Source organism: Macaca nemestrina, chromosome 1 (genome assembly GCF_043159975.1).
Source record: "Macaca nemestrina isolate mMacNem1 chromosome 1, mMacNem.hap1, whole genome shotgun sequence".
NCBI lineage: Eukaryota > Metazoa > Chordata > Mammalia > Primates > Cercopithecidae > Macaca > Macaca nemestrina.
In genome coordinates this window covers 178,616,437-178,632,751 of record NC_092125.1, presented here as the reverse complement: position 1 = coordinate 178,632,751, position 16,315 = coordinate 178,616,437, and the positions used below count along the sequence as shown (strand labels likewise).

General features: G+C 52.4%; 1 protein-coding gene across 1 annotated transcript; it reads left to right on the top strand.

Annotated features, from left to right (window-relative positions):
- Nucleotides 1-782: 782 nt before the first annotated feature.
- LOC105495118 (barttin CLCNK type accessory subunit beta) lies at nucleotides 783-13,268 on the top strand. The gene is made up of 4 exons (XM_011764346.2): nucleotides 783-1,248; nucleotides 7,742-7,836; nucleotides 9,708-9,983; nucleotides 10,923-13,268. Exons 1-4 carry the CDS (start codon nucleotides 1,072-1,074, stop codon nucleotides 11,335-11,337), a joined length of 963 nt encoding a protein of 320 aa, XP_011762648.2. The 5' UTR covers nucleotides 783-1,071; the 3' UTR covers nucleotides 11,338-13,268.
- Nucleotides 13,269-16,315: the final 3,047 nt, after the last annotated feature.

Here is a 16,315-nt window from a genome sequence, read left to right as displayed (position 1 = left end):
CTTAGGGGTGGGTGGGGAGCAGCTCATTGAAAGCAGAGCTGGGTGGTGCACAGCGTGTGAAAGTGAAGGGGATGGAGGAACCCAAGGAGGCCAGGCCTGGAGACAGCACCAATCCTGGGCGGTACCATTAGTATTCCCATTTTACAGAGGAGGAAACTGAGGTAGAGGCAGGTAACCTGATCATGACCACGCTGCCCCACAGCAGAGGAGGCAGAATCCAAACCCAGGCAGCCTGCCTTGCCACCAGAGCTGCACTCTTCACCCTCAAGCTGCAATTGAGCAGTATCACGCTGTGGCTAGGCCCACGGCCTCTGGGTTCACATCCCATCAGCTCTGCCATCTCTAGCTGTGTGACCTTGGGCAAGTTACTTCTCTGTGTCCCAGGGTCCTCTGTAAAGTGGGGATAGTAGTAGCTGCCTCATGGGGTTCCCTTCAATGAGTTAATAGCTGTAACATGTTTAGAATGGTGCCATGCACAGAGTCACCAGCCAGTAAATATGGGCCATTATTCCTGAACCCTGGATAGGCACATGTCCTTGAAGAGTGTAGAATTCTTCAGGATTCTGAAATGCCAGCCTGTGGAATCCGGGAATCCTCCAACAGCATTCTAACGGCTCTCGGCTGCAGAACTGCACCCTGTTTCCCAGAGCTGGAAGGTATGAGGCTGCCTGTCCACCCAGCTCAGCCCCACAGTAGGCAAATGAGGTGATGTCAAAGCTTTGGCTGGGGCCCAGCCCCCATAACCTCCCAGTCTCCCTCCCCTGCGTGCTCCCTCACTCAGATTCACACACACACTCCAGGCAGCCGGGCCCAGAGGGAAGCTGAGAGGGCGAGGAGGAAAGGTGGCTGGGTTGGTATGTGGGTCTGTTGAAGCGAGCCGCCTCCAGCCCTGTTGAACTGGTGGGCCCAGGGACTGGAGCTGGATTGAAAGGGATCCTGCTCTCCCTTGAAGCCTCGAGTTGCAGCGGTTGCAGTGTCTTCTCTCCCTGTGTGAGCCTGTCTGAGTGTTTCGGCTGAACTACAGCCGCCTCCTCCTGCAGGGGTGTGCAGGCCAGGGCCTGGCCAGGCAGCATGGCTGATGAGAAGACCTTCCGGATCGGCTTCATTGTGCTGGGGCTTTTCCTGCTGGCCCTCGGTACATTCCTCATGAGCCATGATCGGCCCCAAGTCTACGGCACCTTTTATGCCATGGGCAGCATCATGGTGATTGGGGGCATCATCTGGAGCATGTGCCAGTGCTACCCCAAGGTAGGTGGTAGTGGGGCTGGGTGGGGCCAGGTCAGCTGGGGCCAGGAGGGCTGAACACTGGGCCTCTATGCCATGCCTCACCCCCTAACCTGTAGTTGTCTTTTCATTCTTCTCGTTTTGACTCGTTCTTCTCTCTGCTCTCCTGAGCATCCATCCCAACCATCCATCCATCCAGCCATCCATCCATCTACCCATCCATCCATCCATCCATCCATCCATCCATCCATCCATCCATCCACCTATCCAGCCAGCCAGCCAGCCAGCCAGCCAGCCATCCATCCATCCATCCATCCATCCAGCCAGCCAGCCATCCATCCATCCATCTACCCAGCCAGCCAGCCATCCATCCATCCATCCATCCATCCATCCATCCATCCATCCATCCATCCATCCATCTATCCAGCCAGCCATCCATCCATCCATCCATCCATCCATCCATCCATCCAGCCAGCCAGCCAGCCATCCATCCATCCATCCATCCATCCATCCATCCATCCATCCATCTATCCAGCCAGCCAGCCATCCAGCCATCCATCCATCCATCCAGCCATCCATCCAGCCAGCCAGCCATCCATCCATCCCTCCCTCCCTTAGCCTAAGGGTTGGTCAGAATGCCCCTGGATTTGGAGCCCTGAACCAGAAGCTATGGTGTAGACACAGTAAACACAACACACCGTTCATGTGCTTGAAACAAAAGCTAATGAGTGCTGACCCCCTGCCAGGCACTCCTGCATTCAGGGTGCAGTTCAGCCCTCATCCTAAGCCTTTTGGTGCCTTCTGTAGTTCCACCTTCTGAGCCCTTCTGAGGTCCAAGAGAGGCTGCACAGCTAACGAGCAAGGTTTGGAGCTCAGATGCGTGTGACTTACACGTCACTCTTCACCTTGGGTCTTCTACCTCTGGGTCCCAGAGCGGCTGAGAGCTCCAGGGCATGTCAGGTCTAACCTTGGTGGCATGCACTGGGCAGTATCCCTTCATGCATTCCCAGCCTTATGTGTAATTTAGTGCTGGGAAGAGCACTCATTTGGGAGTCCTGGGTTCTAGTTCAAGTCCCGTTCCAAACTCTCTATGACCTTTGTCTTTCTGAGCTTCATTTTTTTCATCTGAAATTGGGACCCCCGCCCCTATTTTGCACAGAGCTTCACAGGGTCATTATAAAGATCAGAGAAGAGGTGAGATATAGGAATATTTTGTAAACTGTAAGGTGTTATATATAGATGAAGGGCTACCACTGTGACCGATATTGATCCGCCCAACAGCTCTGTGGAATGGAAATGCCCGGAGTTGTGAATCTTCAATGCCTAGACAGGTTGAGTGACGTATAAGGTCACATAGCTGGTCAGGTATAGACCCAGGGAGATAAGGTGGGAAATAGGGACTCTAACTTGGGCTCTGTCTCTAACAGCCTGGGAGACTTTGCTCAGGCACCTTTCCTCTCTGCACCTCAGTTTCCTCATTTGTTTACTGTGTGAGTTAGGAGAAGGGGGTCGGGAAGGGGGTATACCTGGGGGCCCTGCTGTACCTAGTATTTAGGGCTCCAGGTCCAGGCAGCCCTCAGCAACCCCCACACCTCCTCTCCTCCCACCTGGGTGGCTGTGCTCAGGGTTTCAGGGAAGGAGAGGGATGGCTCCCCCGGGACCTGGGCAGCCTCTCCCCAGCCCTGCCCCCTCCACAGGCCAGCCCTGGGCTGTCGTTCTGTTCAGTGCTGGAGCGGTCTGAGCTGGTTTGTAGTCATTTAGCAGGCAGTTTACAGTCAACTTGCCTCTGTCTGTGCAATTCCCTGAGCAGAGGTCACTGGGAGAAGTCCTTGGGGCCAAAGCCACCCATGTCACCACTGCCATCATAATCCTCCCAGTGAGGAGGCTGGACCCTGGGGGACAGCAGAGGAAAGGCAGGGGTGTGGAGGGAGCATCCTTCCTTTCCCCCCCTCTTAAACAGAGCTGGCTCTGGGGCGGTGGGCAGGCTGATGGGAGTGACAGTAGAGGGGAGAGGAGGGGAGGAGGGAATATTGCTGGGTATTAATGAGTAACTGTTGATAGATTCATGGGTTCACGTGCTGTGGAGGCAGCGTGGTGGGCTGGAAATGGCACATGTTGTGGTGACCTCCAGGCCCAGATTCAAATCCCTGCTCCTTCATGTCCCACTTCTGTGACCTTGGCAGAAGGAGTCCCTCCCCACCAGCTCTGAGCCTTGTACGGCCAATTGGGAGAACACAGTGGGATCCTGTGTGTGTGTGTGGGGGGGTGGGGGGAGACCTGGCATCACGCCTGACATGGAACATATGTAAAGGCATTGTTCTCAGGATTGAGGATTGGTATTTGTTGCACTGGGCAGGCCTCTGCAGGAGTGCAGGTGTGTGTGAGTGTGTGTTTCAGAGATGCAGGCTGGTAGAGCCAGCACAAATTGACTCCAATAAGGCAAGAGAGGAAAGCACCTTATAAACCAGGGAGATACTCTAGAGGCAAAGCTCCCTGGATCCCGCGTGGTCTCATTGGTGCCTGGGTCAGCACTGCCTGCAGTGCTCCTGCCTGTCCTCCCCTCAGCCTCCTCCTACTGCTCTCTGTGCCAGACCCATGGAAAGTTTGGATAGATGGGGAGCTATAAGTACAAGGGAATAGAATTAGCTAAATAGGATACAGGGGTGAGGGGTAGCCAATACCAACATGCATTAAGCTGTCCATGTCTTTTAGGGGCTAGAGGTCTCGTGGGAGAGACTATTTGCTGCCTGAAGGGGAGGAAATAGGCTTCACAGAGAAGGTGAGCTGGGCTTTGTAGATGCAATAAGAGTTCACCAGGCAGAGAAGATGGGGAAAGACATTCCAGGCAGAAGAGCAGCATGATCAAAGCCATATGGTGAAAGAATAAGGCAAGTGGGCCATTGTGGCTATGAGAGGCAGAGGGGAGGAAGGAAAAGGTGGGGAGGGAGTGGGGCTCAGCTCTTCAGGGCCTGGGATGCCATGGCAAGGAATTTGGAGCTTGTCCTTTATGGGACGTGACCAGCTTTGCGGTTTGAGAAAGACATCCAGAAGAAGGAAGGCCCGGGGGCAGCCACACCAGTGGGGAGGCTTCTTCTCTGGTCTTGGTGAGAGTTGACAGTCATCTGGAATAATGGAGAATTTAAACCCAAAGCTGTAGGAACTAAGGTGACATTTACAGTTCACTACACTTAGGATACCCGCTGTGGCTAGGCGTAGCACCAGCACTTCCACCCAGGTTATCTTATTGAATTTCTAAAGTAGACCTGGTCAGATTTGGTGGTCAGCTGGGCCTCAGGCATGAGAGAGGAGAGGGGATCAGGGCAGTTGGAGGTGCTGAACCCATTAGTGAAGATGCGGGGGGAGAGCTGTGAGCAGGGAAAGGAGTGGCAGAGAGAGTAGGGCCTCTGCCCACGCATCTGCCCTTCCTCACTCCTGTCTGCTGTGCTGTAGCCCAGGACCAGGGTCCTGACTGGTAGCCTCCCTTCCTCCTGAGATTGCTCAGTTTTCTGTCTAAACACAAATCTGACAGTGTACTCTCCTGCTGAGAGTCCTTCAGGACTCCCCATTGCTCCTGGAGAAAGGCTAAGCTTCTTAGTTTGGTGTTCTGATGGTCTCCATGGTCTGATATCCCCTCCCCAGCTTCAACTCTGCCTGTCTCTCCTCGTTAAAAAACTTGTATTTTAAGATGCTCCATCCTCTCCTTCTCTAAGTTTTTCCTAGGGGTGGTGATGATGATATGATGGTGATAATGAGAGTGTGGTGGGGATGGTGAGGGTGAGAATGGTGATGGTGATAATGATGATGATGATGTTAGTGATGGTGCTGGTAAGAATGATTATGGTAAAGATGGTGATTATGAGATGGTGATGGTGAGAATGGTGACGATGATGATGATGATAATGATAATGATGGTGAGGATGGTGATGGTGAAAATGTTGATGCTGAGAATGGTAATGGTGATAGTGGTGATGATGACAGTGATGATGATGGTGAGCATGGTGATGGTGAGAATGGTAATGGTGATAGTGGTGATGATGACAATGACAGTGATGATGGTGGTGAGGATGGTGATGGTGAGAATGGTGATGATGATGATAATGATGATGATGGTGATTATGAGATGGTGATGGTGAGGATGGTGATGATGATGATGATGATGATGATGATGATGATGATGAGGATGGTGATGGTGAGAATGGTAATGGTGATGATGATAGTGATGATGACGGTGAGAATGGTGATAATGATAGTGATGATGGCGGTGAGAACGGTGATGGTGATAGTGAAGATGACAGTGAGAATGGTGATGGTGATAAAAGTGATGATGATGATAATGCTGGTGAGGGTTGTGAAGATGGTGATGATGAGAATGGTGATAGAATGGTGATGGTAATGACAATGTTGATGGTAATGAAGATGTCAATGATGGTGACGTGATGATGATGATGGTAAAGGTCATGATGGTGATAGTGATGATGGTAGTGGTGATGATGGTGATGGTGATGATGATAATTTTAGTGGCGTTAATGGGTATGGTGATGATTGATGGTAATGAGGATGAGGATAATGATGATGATGATGGTGGTGATGATGGTGCTGACTGGGCCATGAGGTAACGAGGCAGAGGAAGAGGCACTTCTAGGAAGTACAGTACCAGCTGGGAAGTACAAGGCATCCTTAGTGGGGGTGGAAGATGCCCAGGCCCCTGCCTTATTTCTTTTCTTTTTTTTAAGAGACGGGAGCTCAGTCTGTCACCTAGGCTGGAGTGCAGAGGCACAATCATAGCTCACTGCAGCCTCGAACTCCTGGGATCAACCAATCCTCCTGCCTCAGTCTCCCAAGTAGCTGGGATGACGGGCGCACACCACCACACCTGGCTAAGTTTGTTATTTAATTCATTTTTTTGGAGACAGGGTCTTGCTTCATTGCCCAGGCTCTCTGTTTTATTTCTAGACATCTAGAGGAAGCTCACTCCTCATAGGAGTACAAAGGCCCCCTCCATCCGTCATTCCCTTCTCCCCATCAGAATGGAGCTTTCCTAGTGCAGACAAGTGTCTTCTACTCACTTCGATGTATGGGAAGGGGAATAGGGAAGTGCTATTTATGAATCTGGTATAATACAGTGGGGTCTCAACAAATATTTGTTGGAAAAATTTTCAACTGAGGAGAGCAAGACTCAGAGAAATCAGACAACTGAATCATCAATAGCACCAAGTTATGATTTACTGTGTAGTTACTATGTGCTGGCGACCATGCTGAGGGATTCCCTACGTATGATCTCATGAAATTTTCACAGCAACCTCAGGAGGTCGGCATAACTAGCCCCATTTTAAAAACTCCTGGTAAAATACGTGTAACATAAAACTTAGTGTCTTAAACATGTTTAAGTGTACAGTACAGCTAAGTACATTCACATTGTCGTCCAACCAATTTCCAGAATGCTTTTCATCTTGTAAAGCTAAAACTCTATACCCATTAAATAACAATTCCCCATTACCCCACTCTCTAGCTCCTGGCAACCATCATTCTTCTTTCTGGCTCTATGGATTTGACTATTCCAGGTGCCTCAAAAAAGTAGAATCATACAGTATTTGTCTTTCTGCTCAGCATAATGTCCTCGAGGTTCAGTGATGTTGTAACATGTGTCAGAAGTTCCATCCTTAAGGCTGAATAGTATTTCATTGTATGGATTGACTATATTTTGTTTATCCATTCATTCATCAGTGGATGCGTAGGGTGCATCTACCTCTTGGCTCTTGTGAATAGTGCTGCTCTGAACATGGCTGTGCAAGTATCTCTTCGAGGGTAGCCCCGTTATACAGAGGAGCACAGAGAGACTGGGAAGAGAGATGACCTGCCTACGGCCCCCAGTGAGGACCTGGCAAAGGAGGGATCCTCAACCCCCCTCCCAGAGCCCACAGGCACAGCTCCTCTCCCTCACCCACTGCCTCCTTCATGATCTGCCTCCCACTGAACCACGCAGTGCCAACCTAGGGCTGGACTTGCAGAGACCTCTTGATTCCTGAAAGTTCAGGGACAGGGGCTGGCAGGCATAAGTTCTCTGTCACCCACTGCAGCCCATGTGGCAAAAAACACATGACAATGACTTGCTTTCCACTCATTCACCACATATGGATGAAGCACCTACTGTGTGCCAGGCGTGTGCTGGGCGCTGGACAAAGACCCCTGGGAAATGACAAGATGTGAGCTCCTCAATGACAGGGTTCTCTTTCACTCCCTGCCGCTCCTAGTGCCTGTGACAGTGCCTGCACACAGCAGGTACTCAATAAATGTTTGTTGAATGAATGAAGAACCAGGGAGGGAGGAGGAGCACACAGGTCCATCCTCCCACTGGTGTTGTGCCCCAAGTAGGCCCCTCTCCTGTCAAGCAGGGAGGCCTCCGTGTTGCAGCCCATCTCCCAGAGTGCATGGAGAGGTTTGCCGATTCCCTGAGGGGACAGACAGTAGCCTCCCACCCTGGTCAACTGCACAGAGGCTGTCTCTCCTTTGCTTGCAGATCACCTTCGTCCCTGCTGACTCTGACTTCCAAGGCATCCTCTCCCCAAAGGCCATGGGCCTGCTGGAGAACGGGCTTGCTGCTGAGATGGAGAGGTAGGTGCCAGGCCCTCTGGGGAGGGGAGCAGTCAGCCCCGTAGGCCAGTCTCCCCTGACTGAGGAGAGTGCGAGAGACGGCAGGAAGGCCGTGTGCCCTCTCACTTACGGAGAATGTATTATTAGAAATTATGGACTGTTTTCAACTCTCACTTCTGTGAGTCACGCATTATTTTTCCCATTGTACAGATGAGGAAACTGAGGCCCAGGGACAAGACGGAGCGTTATGGTGAATACAAGATCTCCATGAAGCAAATCATATAGTGAAATAAATGTACTGTGAGAAACGGTGAAATAGAGTCACAGGAGTAACTGCTTCTACTAGTGACAAACAAGAGGCATGGTGATGGCCAAGGCGCAGCCTCAGGGCTCTGCTGCCTACTCGCTGCTTGACTTCTGGCAAGCTACTGACCTCTCTTTGCCTCATCTGTAAAATGGGGATACTAATAGTACCTATCTCCTAGGGCTTTTGGGAGGGTTAAGTGAGATAATATATGTAGAGTGCTAAGAACAGAACCTGACACACAGTAGGTCTTCTATGAGTATGAGTGTTTGTCATCATTAGTGCCTTGTGTGTGCCAGAAACTGAGTTAGGCACTGTGCACCCATCATCTCCGTCAGTCCTCATAGAAACCCTGTGAGGGGGGAGTGTTAGGCCCTTTATACAGATGGGAAGATTGAGGCTCAGAGAAGTGTAGTCACAAGCCCCAAACCTCATGGGGAGTTAGTGATGGAAGCGGGGACTGCTCGCAACAGTGATGGAAGTGGGGCCTGCACTCAGCAGTGGTGGAAGTGGGGCCTGATTTCAGGCCTGATCTGGCCACAGACTGCTTCCCTCCCTGAAGGTTTTGAGCCCTGGCTCCCAAGGCATAGCCAAGAACGCTCCAGCCCTGGAGAGGCAGTGGGACCAGCAGCCCCCTGGGCTGTGGCTCTGTGCTCAGGAGGCCGGGCTTCAAGCCTAGGGTCTGTTGGCTGGTCAGGGATGATCTTTGCTTTGCTTGGGGAAGGGGTTGATAATGGCATTTTCTGCCCCCGGCACACAAGGTGAATAATGGTCTCAGTGGGAATGAAGAGGATAGACCCCGTGGGTATGGAGGCCAGTCCGAGCTCCGTCGCAGGGCCGGTTACTTGGGGTGGGCTCCTGTGGTACAATGGGGCTCTGGCCACCCTGAGTTCTGAGCTATTCCCAGTCACTTCCCGGCTGTGTGACCCTAGGCAAGGGGCCTAGTCTCTGAACCTTACTTTCCAGAGGGACTGTAGCACAGTCATAGAGAACATGATGTCTGGAGCTCCAGTGCCATCACCTAGGGTCCGTGTCGCCTGGGTTCAATTAGAGACTCTGTGCCTTGGTTTCCTCATAGTATCTCTTGTAATTATGGTAAGGGTTAGATGAGCCAACTAACAGAGCCTGGCGGGAAAGAGCGCCGCATTGCTGTGGACTGCCATTGCTGGGTGTGTCCTCGTCTGTAAACCGGGAATGAGAATTTCTGCCTGAAGGCATTGTTTAGAATACTGTTTAGAATCCTGGGTTGATAAGCATTCAGCCTTTACCCACCATCTGGGACCTAGCAAACTCAGTGTTAACTGGTCTTCGTTTTGCAATTGCATCCTGTGGTTAACTTTGGAGGCATCAGGTGAAAAGAACACTGGATAGAGAGTCAGACTTGGGGTCAGGCCAGAGCTTTGTCACTTAATTTACTCACCTGGCTGGGTCTCAGCCTCCTCATCGGTGAAACGGGCGCAGTAACATCCCCCAGAGGCTTCTTGTGAGATGAAGGAAGACCACATAACCAAAGCAAATGGGGCCGGGGAGAACACCGACGTTTGCTGAGTGACTCTTTGCCGCCTGTCTGTTCTCTCTCCCACTCCAGCCCCAGTCCCCAGCCGCCCTATGTAAGGCTGTGGGAGGAAGCCGCCTATGACCAGAGCCTGCCTGACTTCAACCACATCCAGATGAAAGTCATGAGCTACAGTGAGGACCCCCGCCCCTTGCTGGCCCCTGACACGGGGCAGCTGAAGCTGGGAACCAGTGATGGAGGAGAAGGTGGCCTTGGCGACGTTCAGGCCCGGGTGGAGGCCGCCGTGGTCATCCCCAGGGGCTCAGACGAGAGTGAAGGGGAAAGACAGCTAACTCAGAACTGGCCTGGGTGAGTGCTCAGAGGGCAGGAGCGGGGCTTCTGCCCAGTTCAAGGGTTAAAAAGGAGAGGAGTGGGGGACCACCGAGGGGTGGGTGGGGACACTGGGAGGAAGGAGAGGGCAGTGGAGGGTGTGGGACACCCTGAGATGTGAGGTGTGGCGGACAAATGAGTATGGGCTTGGGAGTCAGGCCTTGGTTCAAATCCCAGCTCCTGTGCTGTGTAGCTGTGGTAGGTTCCTTACTTTCCCTAGCCTCAGTTTCTCCACACAGGAATGATCATTCCTACTACCCAGGCATGTTGAGGGTTGGGACAGTGCATTTAAGTGCCTGGCATCCAGTAGGCCCTTGCTGTCTCTGAATGCTTGTCTCTGTTTGCTTGTCATGAGTAGCAGGGGGCCAGGAGTCAGAGGACCCGAGTTCACATTTGGGTCTGCCGCTGAACTGCTCTGTTACCTTGGGCAAGGCACTGCCCACTCCACTCCCATCCCTGTCTGTTTGTGAACTGAGCTCCTTGTTCATCCGTGTATTTATTCATTCCATCCACATTACTGAGCACCAGCTTCACTGGAATCTACCCCTGAGGAGCTCTGAGTCCAATGGGGGAGGCAAAGACACAGGGGGACACCCCAGTGTAACTGGGTCTGTGACAACAGAGGAGAGCCCTGAATAATTGGAGAAGTAGATGAGTGACCTGGTTCAGCCAATAACATAATAATAGCCCTATTTCTTGAGCACTTTCTATGTGCCAGGCACCGTGCAAAGTGCCCTGCACATATTATCTGCTGTAAACCTGAGAAAGAACTACAGGAGTGAATTCTGTTATTGGGAGGAAACTGAGGCCCAGGAAGGTGGATTAACCTACCCTAGCTTTTGTAGCTAGTGGCTGGAATGTGGACCCAGGCATTTTGACTCAGAGATACCCTTGCCCTTGTGGTCTTTGCCCCTGCAGCCCTCCGGCCTGTCGCCAGGGCCCTGCCCCCTTGGCTTCCTTCCAAGATGACCTGGACATGGGATCCAGTGAAGGCAGCAGCCCCAACGCATCTCAACATGATGGGGAGGAAGCTTGTTCCCCACGACAGGAACCTCAGGGCTGCAGGTGCCTGCTGGACCACTTCCAAGACTTTGCCCTGATCGATGCCCCAACATTGGAGGATGAGCCCCAAGAGGGGCAGCAGTGGGAAACAGCCCTGCCCAACAACTGGCAGCAGTACCCAAGGACAAAGGTGGAGGAGAAGGAGGCTTCAGACACAGGTGGGGAGGAACCTGAGAAGAAAGAGGAAGACCTGTACTATGGGCTGCCAGACGGCCCTGGGGACCCCCTCCCGGACAAGGAACTGGGTTTTGAGCCTGACACCCAGGGCTGAAGTGGTTGTGCTCCGTAGCTTCTAGTCTAGAACTGCTGCTAACCCCTGTGTAACATCACAGGGCCTCAGTTTCCCTATCTGCAAAATGGGATGATATGGAGGTTCAATGAGATGGTGGCATTTTGAGAATGGTAAAGAAATGCACAGGGAGGGGATGGTGACTATCAATGGACTGTCGTTTTTCCAATAGTTAGTTGTCTTCGGCCAACCTTTGAAGGCAAAATATGATTTGTTGAGGTTTGCAGCAGCTGAAGCCCTCAAAAACATTTTCCACCTCCCCCCAAAGCTGACCTCTGACAGGGTCCTTCCTTGGTGCTCCCCCTGGACCCCTGATCCTTTGTGAAGGCCTCTCAGGGTTCCCATTCCTATTGTGTCTTATAGTCCACCTGGTCAATGGCGTGATCCGTCTTTACGCAGAGGGAGCCTTGTCTCCTCCTGGGTCACATTCCTCCTGCAGCTCCTACTGCTCCTTTGCCAGGACCCAAAACCTTCCATGACTGACCCCTGCCGACCTCATTCTCTCTGCTCCTCCGATTCCAAGCCTGGCCCCCTGCCCATCTTGAGGCTCACACTCTTGCCTAAGCTGTTCTCCACCAGGAAGCCCTTGGCTCCCTTTTCAGCTTAGCAAATTCATGCTCATCCTTCAAACCCCTGCACAGATGACTCCCTTGGAAAGGTTTTCCTGATGTCACTGCCTCCTGGAACCAGGCGGACTTGCTTCTCTGCACTGCCTTTGGGACCTGTACATTTATCAATGTGACATGGCTGCCTGCCTCCCGTTCAAGGGCAGCATCTTGACTTTACTCACCTTGGGATCTCCTGTGCCCAGATGGGCCTTTGGCCTGGCCCAGAATCAGTGGTCATTGAGGGTGTACAGAACTCACCAGGACCCAGGAACCTGTTGCAGATAAAAATCACTCTTCCCCACGTTCCCAACTTTTAGACTCACAGCCCTCTGACTCTCTGGCATTCAAACTTTTAGAGAGCCTGTATGAATTCACAAAGCAGGCAAAAAACCCCCAGAGGAACAGCACCCCCACCCCTGCCTGTGGAATACATTTGCTTTGACTTGGAATTGTAGGTGAAATTCAGCTTCCTGGCCCACTTCAGTTTGAAACAGTTGGCTGGCCAGGTGCAGTGGCTCATGCCTGTAATCTGAGCACTTTGGGAGGCTGAGGTGAATGGATCACTTAAGGCCAGGAGTTGGAGACCAGCCTGGGCAACATAGGGAAACCCTGTCTCTACTGAAAATACAAAAATTAGCTGGGCGTGGTGGTGTGTGCCTGTAGTCTCAGCTACTTGAGAGGCTGAGCTGGAGGATTGCTTAAGCACAGGAGATGGAGGTTGTAGTGAGCCAAGATCTCACGACTGCACTCCCGGGTGACAGTGAGACCCTGCCTCAAAACAGAACAACTGGAATCGAATGGCATTTAGTGAGCATCTACTGTATGCCAAATATTGAGCTGTGATCTCTAGGGGTAAAGAGACATGAACTACTGACACTGTCCTTGCCTTCAGAGGGCTCACAATCTAGTGAGCTTGATTTCTCTGTGAGAGACAGAGCACAGAGCAGAAGCTGAGGTGGGAACAGAGAAGTAAAAAATGGACACAGCAGAGGCATCAGAGTGACAGGCTCCCAGCTGTTTGGGGCGGTTGAGCATGGCGGTAAATAGCTCAGGCTGTCTCTGCAGCCCCTGAAGAAACCACTGTACCCTATTCAACCATCTCAGGGTGATGCTATGGTTACGCTGATCTCTGCAAAGCCCGCCTGTGCCCCAGCCTAGGATCCTGGCAGTTGCACAGAAAATGGCAGTAACACTACCTCAAACCAGGACCACGCCCTCAGAACCTGCACCCTGGGCCACCTGGGAGTCGGAGACCTTCACTTGGGCTCTGCCTCTGGGTTGAGGCTGGGGGTCCCGGCCTAGGGAAGGAGACAAGGTCACGGCCCTGGGAACACACTCTCTTTTCTTTCTGGGCCATTTCTGCCTCTGCAGTGAAGGATGCCACAGGGCACACCCTCTCTGCTGGCATGACACGGCACAGGACTTCCTGCTCACAGCTGAGTCTTCGGATGAGGTGAGGGGTAGCACGCTCCTGTGCTCTGTTGCCTCAGGCAGGGCAGCCTACAACCCACATCAGAAAGAGCGCCAGCACCAAGGGCTAAAATAAAACCACTTTCAACATTTAAAGGGGTCATCTTCATTCACCTGCAAATTCTTTTCTTTAAAACCACCCATTCCCTCAGGGCAGGATACATGAGGCCTCACGCCTGGCGGGCACCTCAGGCCCTCTTCGGGAAGTAATCCCTCACTGCCGTGGCATGACCGTGGGGAGTTATGTGTGGGGCTGAATCTCAGGGGTGATCCTCACACCCCTGAACCACAACCGCAGGGGCTTTAGACTTAAACAAGAGCCTCTGGTTGCTGGGCCTGCCAGCAGGGGGATGCTAACCCTGTCCTAGAGTTAGCATCAGAAGGGGGCTTGAGGTAGTGGAGTGAGATGGTGAGACTCAGACTTGGTCTCCCTGGCTCTTGCTGCATGATGGGGAGACCACACATCTGATCTGCCTGGGAAGGTCCTGGTTGACACCGACTGCCTCTGCTCAGTTATGAGGAGGCCCCCTTTCACTTTCAAAGATATCTCGTTTGGATGATACAATGTGTTACCTTACCTAGTCTGTGACCTTTGACAAGTCTGGTTGCCTCTGTAGCCCTCAGCTTTCTCATGTGCAAATGACAGACGAAGTGCACATATCTTGGGATCTTGGAAGTGATGCGGGTATTTGATGGGACCTATCTTGTCAGTGCGCTGCAGCCAGAGACCACCTGGAGCACACCTGTGGTTAACAAGAAACAAGGGTTTCTCCTTGCGGGAAGAGGGAATGAACACCACGGCGAGCCAGGGGGAGTCTCTGAAAGAGGCATTAGAAAGGACTTGTTCCTGGATTTGGGCCAGTGCTCGGTGGCTTGGCGGAGGTTTAAGGATCGGGCCTTTGCTCTGGACAGGCTGCTGTCAGGAGGCAGGGCTCTTTCTACGATGGGGCATCGTCTTCAACCTTCCCCAGGATAAAATAAAATCATAAAACACTGTGCTTCATGCCCCTGGCCTTGCCAACTTGCAATCCCCTTTAAGGGCACCAGAGCCTCTGGGGGACCCCATCTCCACCAGGAGAGGAGCAAGGTGCTGGTGAAGGTCCTGGAGAGAAGGATGGGGGAGGCTCTGAAAGGACCAGGAGGGGCCCTTGGGAGTGGCAAAGCCTGGGATTCTAGCGTTCAGCCCCAGACTCCGGGTACGTGTGCCAGGGTGAAAATTCCTGCTCTTGGTCACTCTCCTATCAGGTCAGAGGGACTCTGGGAATTTCCACTGTCTGGGGAGGGAAAGGCCCTGGAGGGATGGCCCCTGCCCTTAAATGGAAAGGGTGGGCAAGGGAAGGCAGGGGCCTGGGGACAGGGAATTTGGGCTCTGCCGACTGCTCGCCATGACCTTGGGCACATCACAGTCCACCCTGGGCTCCTCTATTCTCTGTAAGATTGGGTGGGGATGGGCAAGGCTCCACTTCTGCTTCCAGTCCCTGTGTGCCAGGCACCATGCAAGGCCCTGCGGCACCTATTACCCTATATGGTCCGTGAAACAGCCCTGGGGGACCGATCTGTCAACCCCACATTGTAAATGTTTGTTCTAAATCCCAGACTCTAGAGTCAGAAAGACCTGGTTTTGCCTTCAACCTCAGCCAGTTCCTTGCTGTGTGGCCTTGGACAAGTCACAGCCCATCTCTGAGCCTCAATGTCCACATTTATGCAGTGGGGAGGATAATACCTCCCTCTTGGGCTTTTGTGGAGAAGAACTGGGTGTAATGAGGATAATGCCTCAGGCACATTGTAGGTGCTTAGACAGTGGTGGTCTTCTTCCCTTTCTGGGTCTCTTCTCTCATCTACGCAGGAAGGAGCCACTGTCCTGCCTATAAATAAAACAATAGGTGGGTGCATTCACCAGGAGGAAGATGCACGTAAAAGCTTCTTGCAAGGGGTAAAGAAAGTCTGTGTGCCCAGTGCTGAGAGGCAGGTGAGCCGACAGCAAGTGCAGGGACTAAGGCGTATAAAATGCCTCCTGCGGGGCAGGAGGGGAGCAGCATGCTGAGTGAGGGGACAGCACCCCGGAAGCTTGGAGGAGGAGCAGGATTTCTTGAGCTGTCAGGCAGGTGCCAAACAGGGTTCCAGACATCTGCTGAGTGTCAGGTGCTTCCCATAAATCATTTCGTTGATTTTAATCTTTCCATCTGCCCTAAGAGATGGGCATTACCGGGGGGAAACTGGGATTCAACATAGGTCCTCTGAGCTGTGTTCTTTCCACGATGCCACCTGGTCCCCATGTCATAAGGCTGCACCTGCTGTGCTGTGCACACTGACTTCATTCCATCCTGGCAGCTTGCAAGGTTGGTGTATTGTCCCCATTTTATTTTTATTTATTTATTTATTTTAAGACAGAGTTTCGCTCTTGTTGCCCAGGCTAGAGTGCAGTGGTGCGATCTCAGCCCACTGCAACCTTCGCCTCCCGGGCTCAAGCGATTCTCCTGCCTCAGTCTCCCAAGTAGCTGGGATTACAAGCGCCCGCTACCATACCCAGGTAATTTTGTATTTTTAGTAGAGATGAGGTTTCACCACATTGGCCAGGCTGGTCTCGTACTCCTGACCTTAGATGATCCACCCGCCTCGGCCTCCCAAAGTGCTGGGATTATAGGCGTGAGCCACTGCGCCCAGCTGTCCCCATTTTATAGGTGAGGAACTGAGGCTCAGAGAAGCTGAATAATTTGCCCATCCTTGCAGAGAAGAGCTAAATGGAGGAGAGGAGGTAGAGCTGCAGGGCCTTCTATTCCTGCTAGGAATCATCCAGTAGCCCCAGGCCATTCTGGCCCTAGTGGGACAGGAGAAAAATCAATATCAATAAGTCAGGCAGCAAGGTTCCACTGAACATCTCC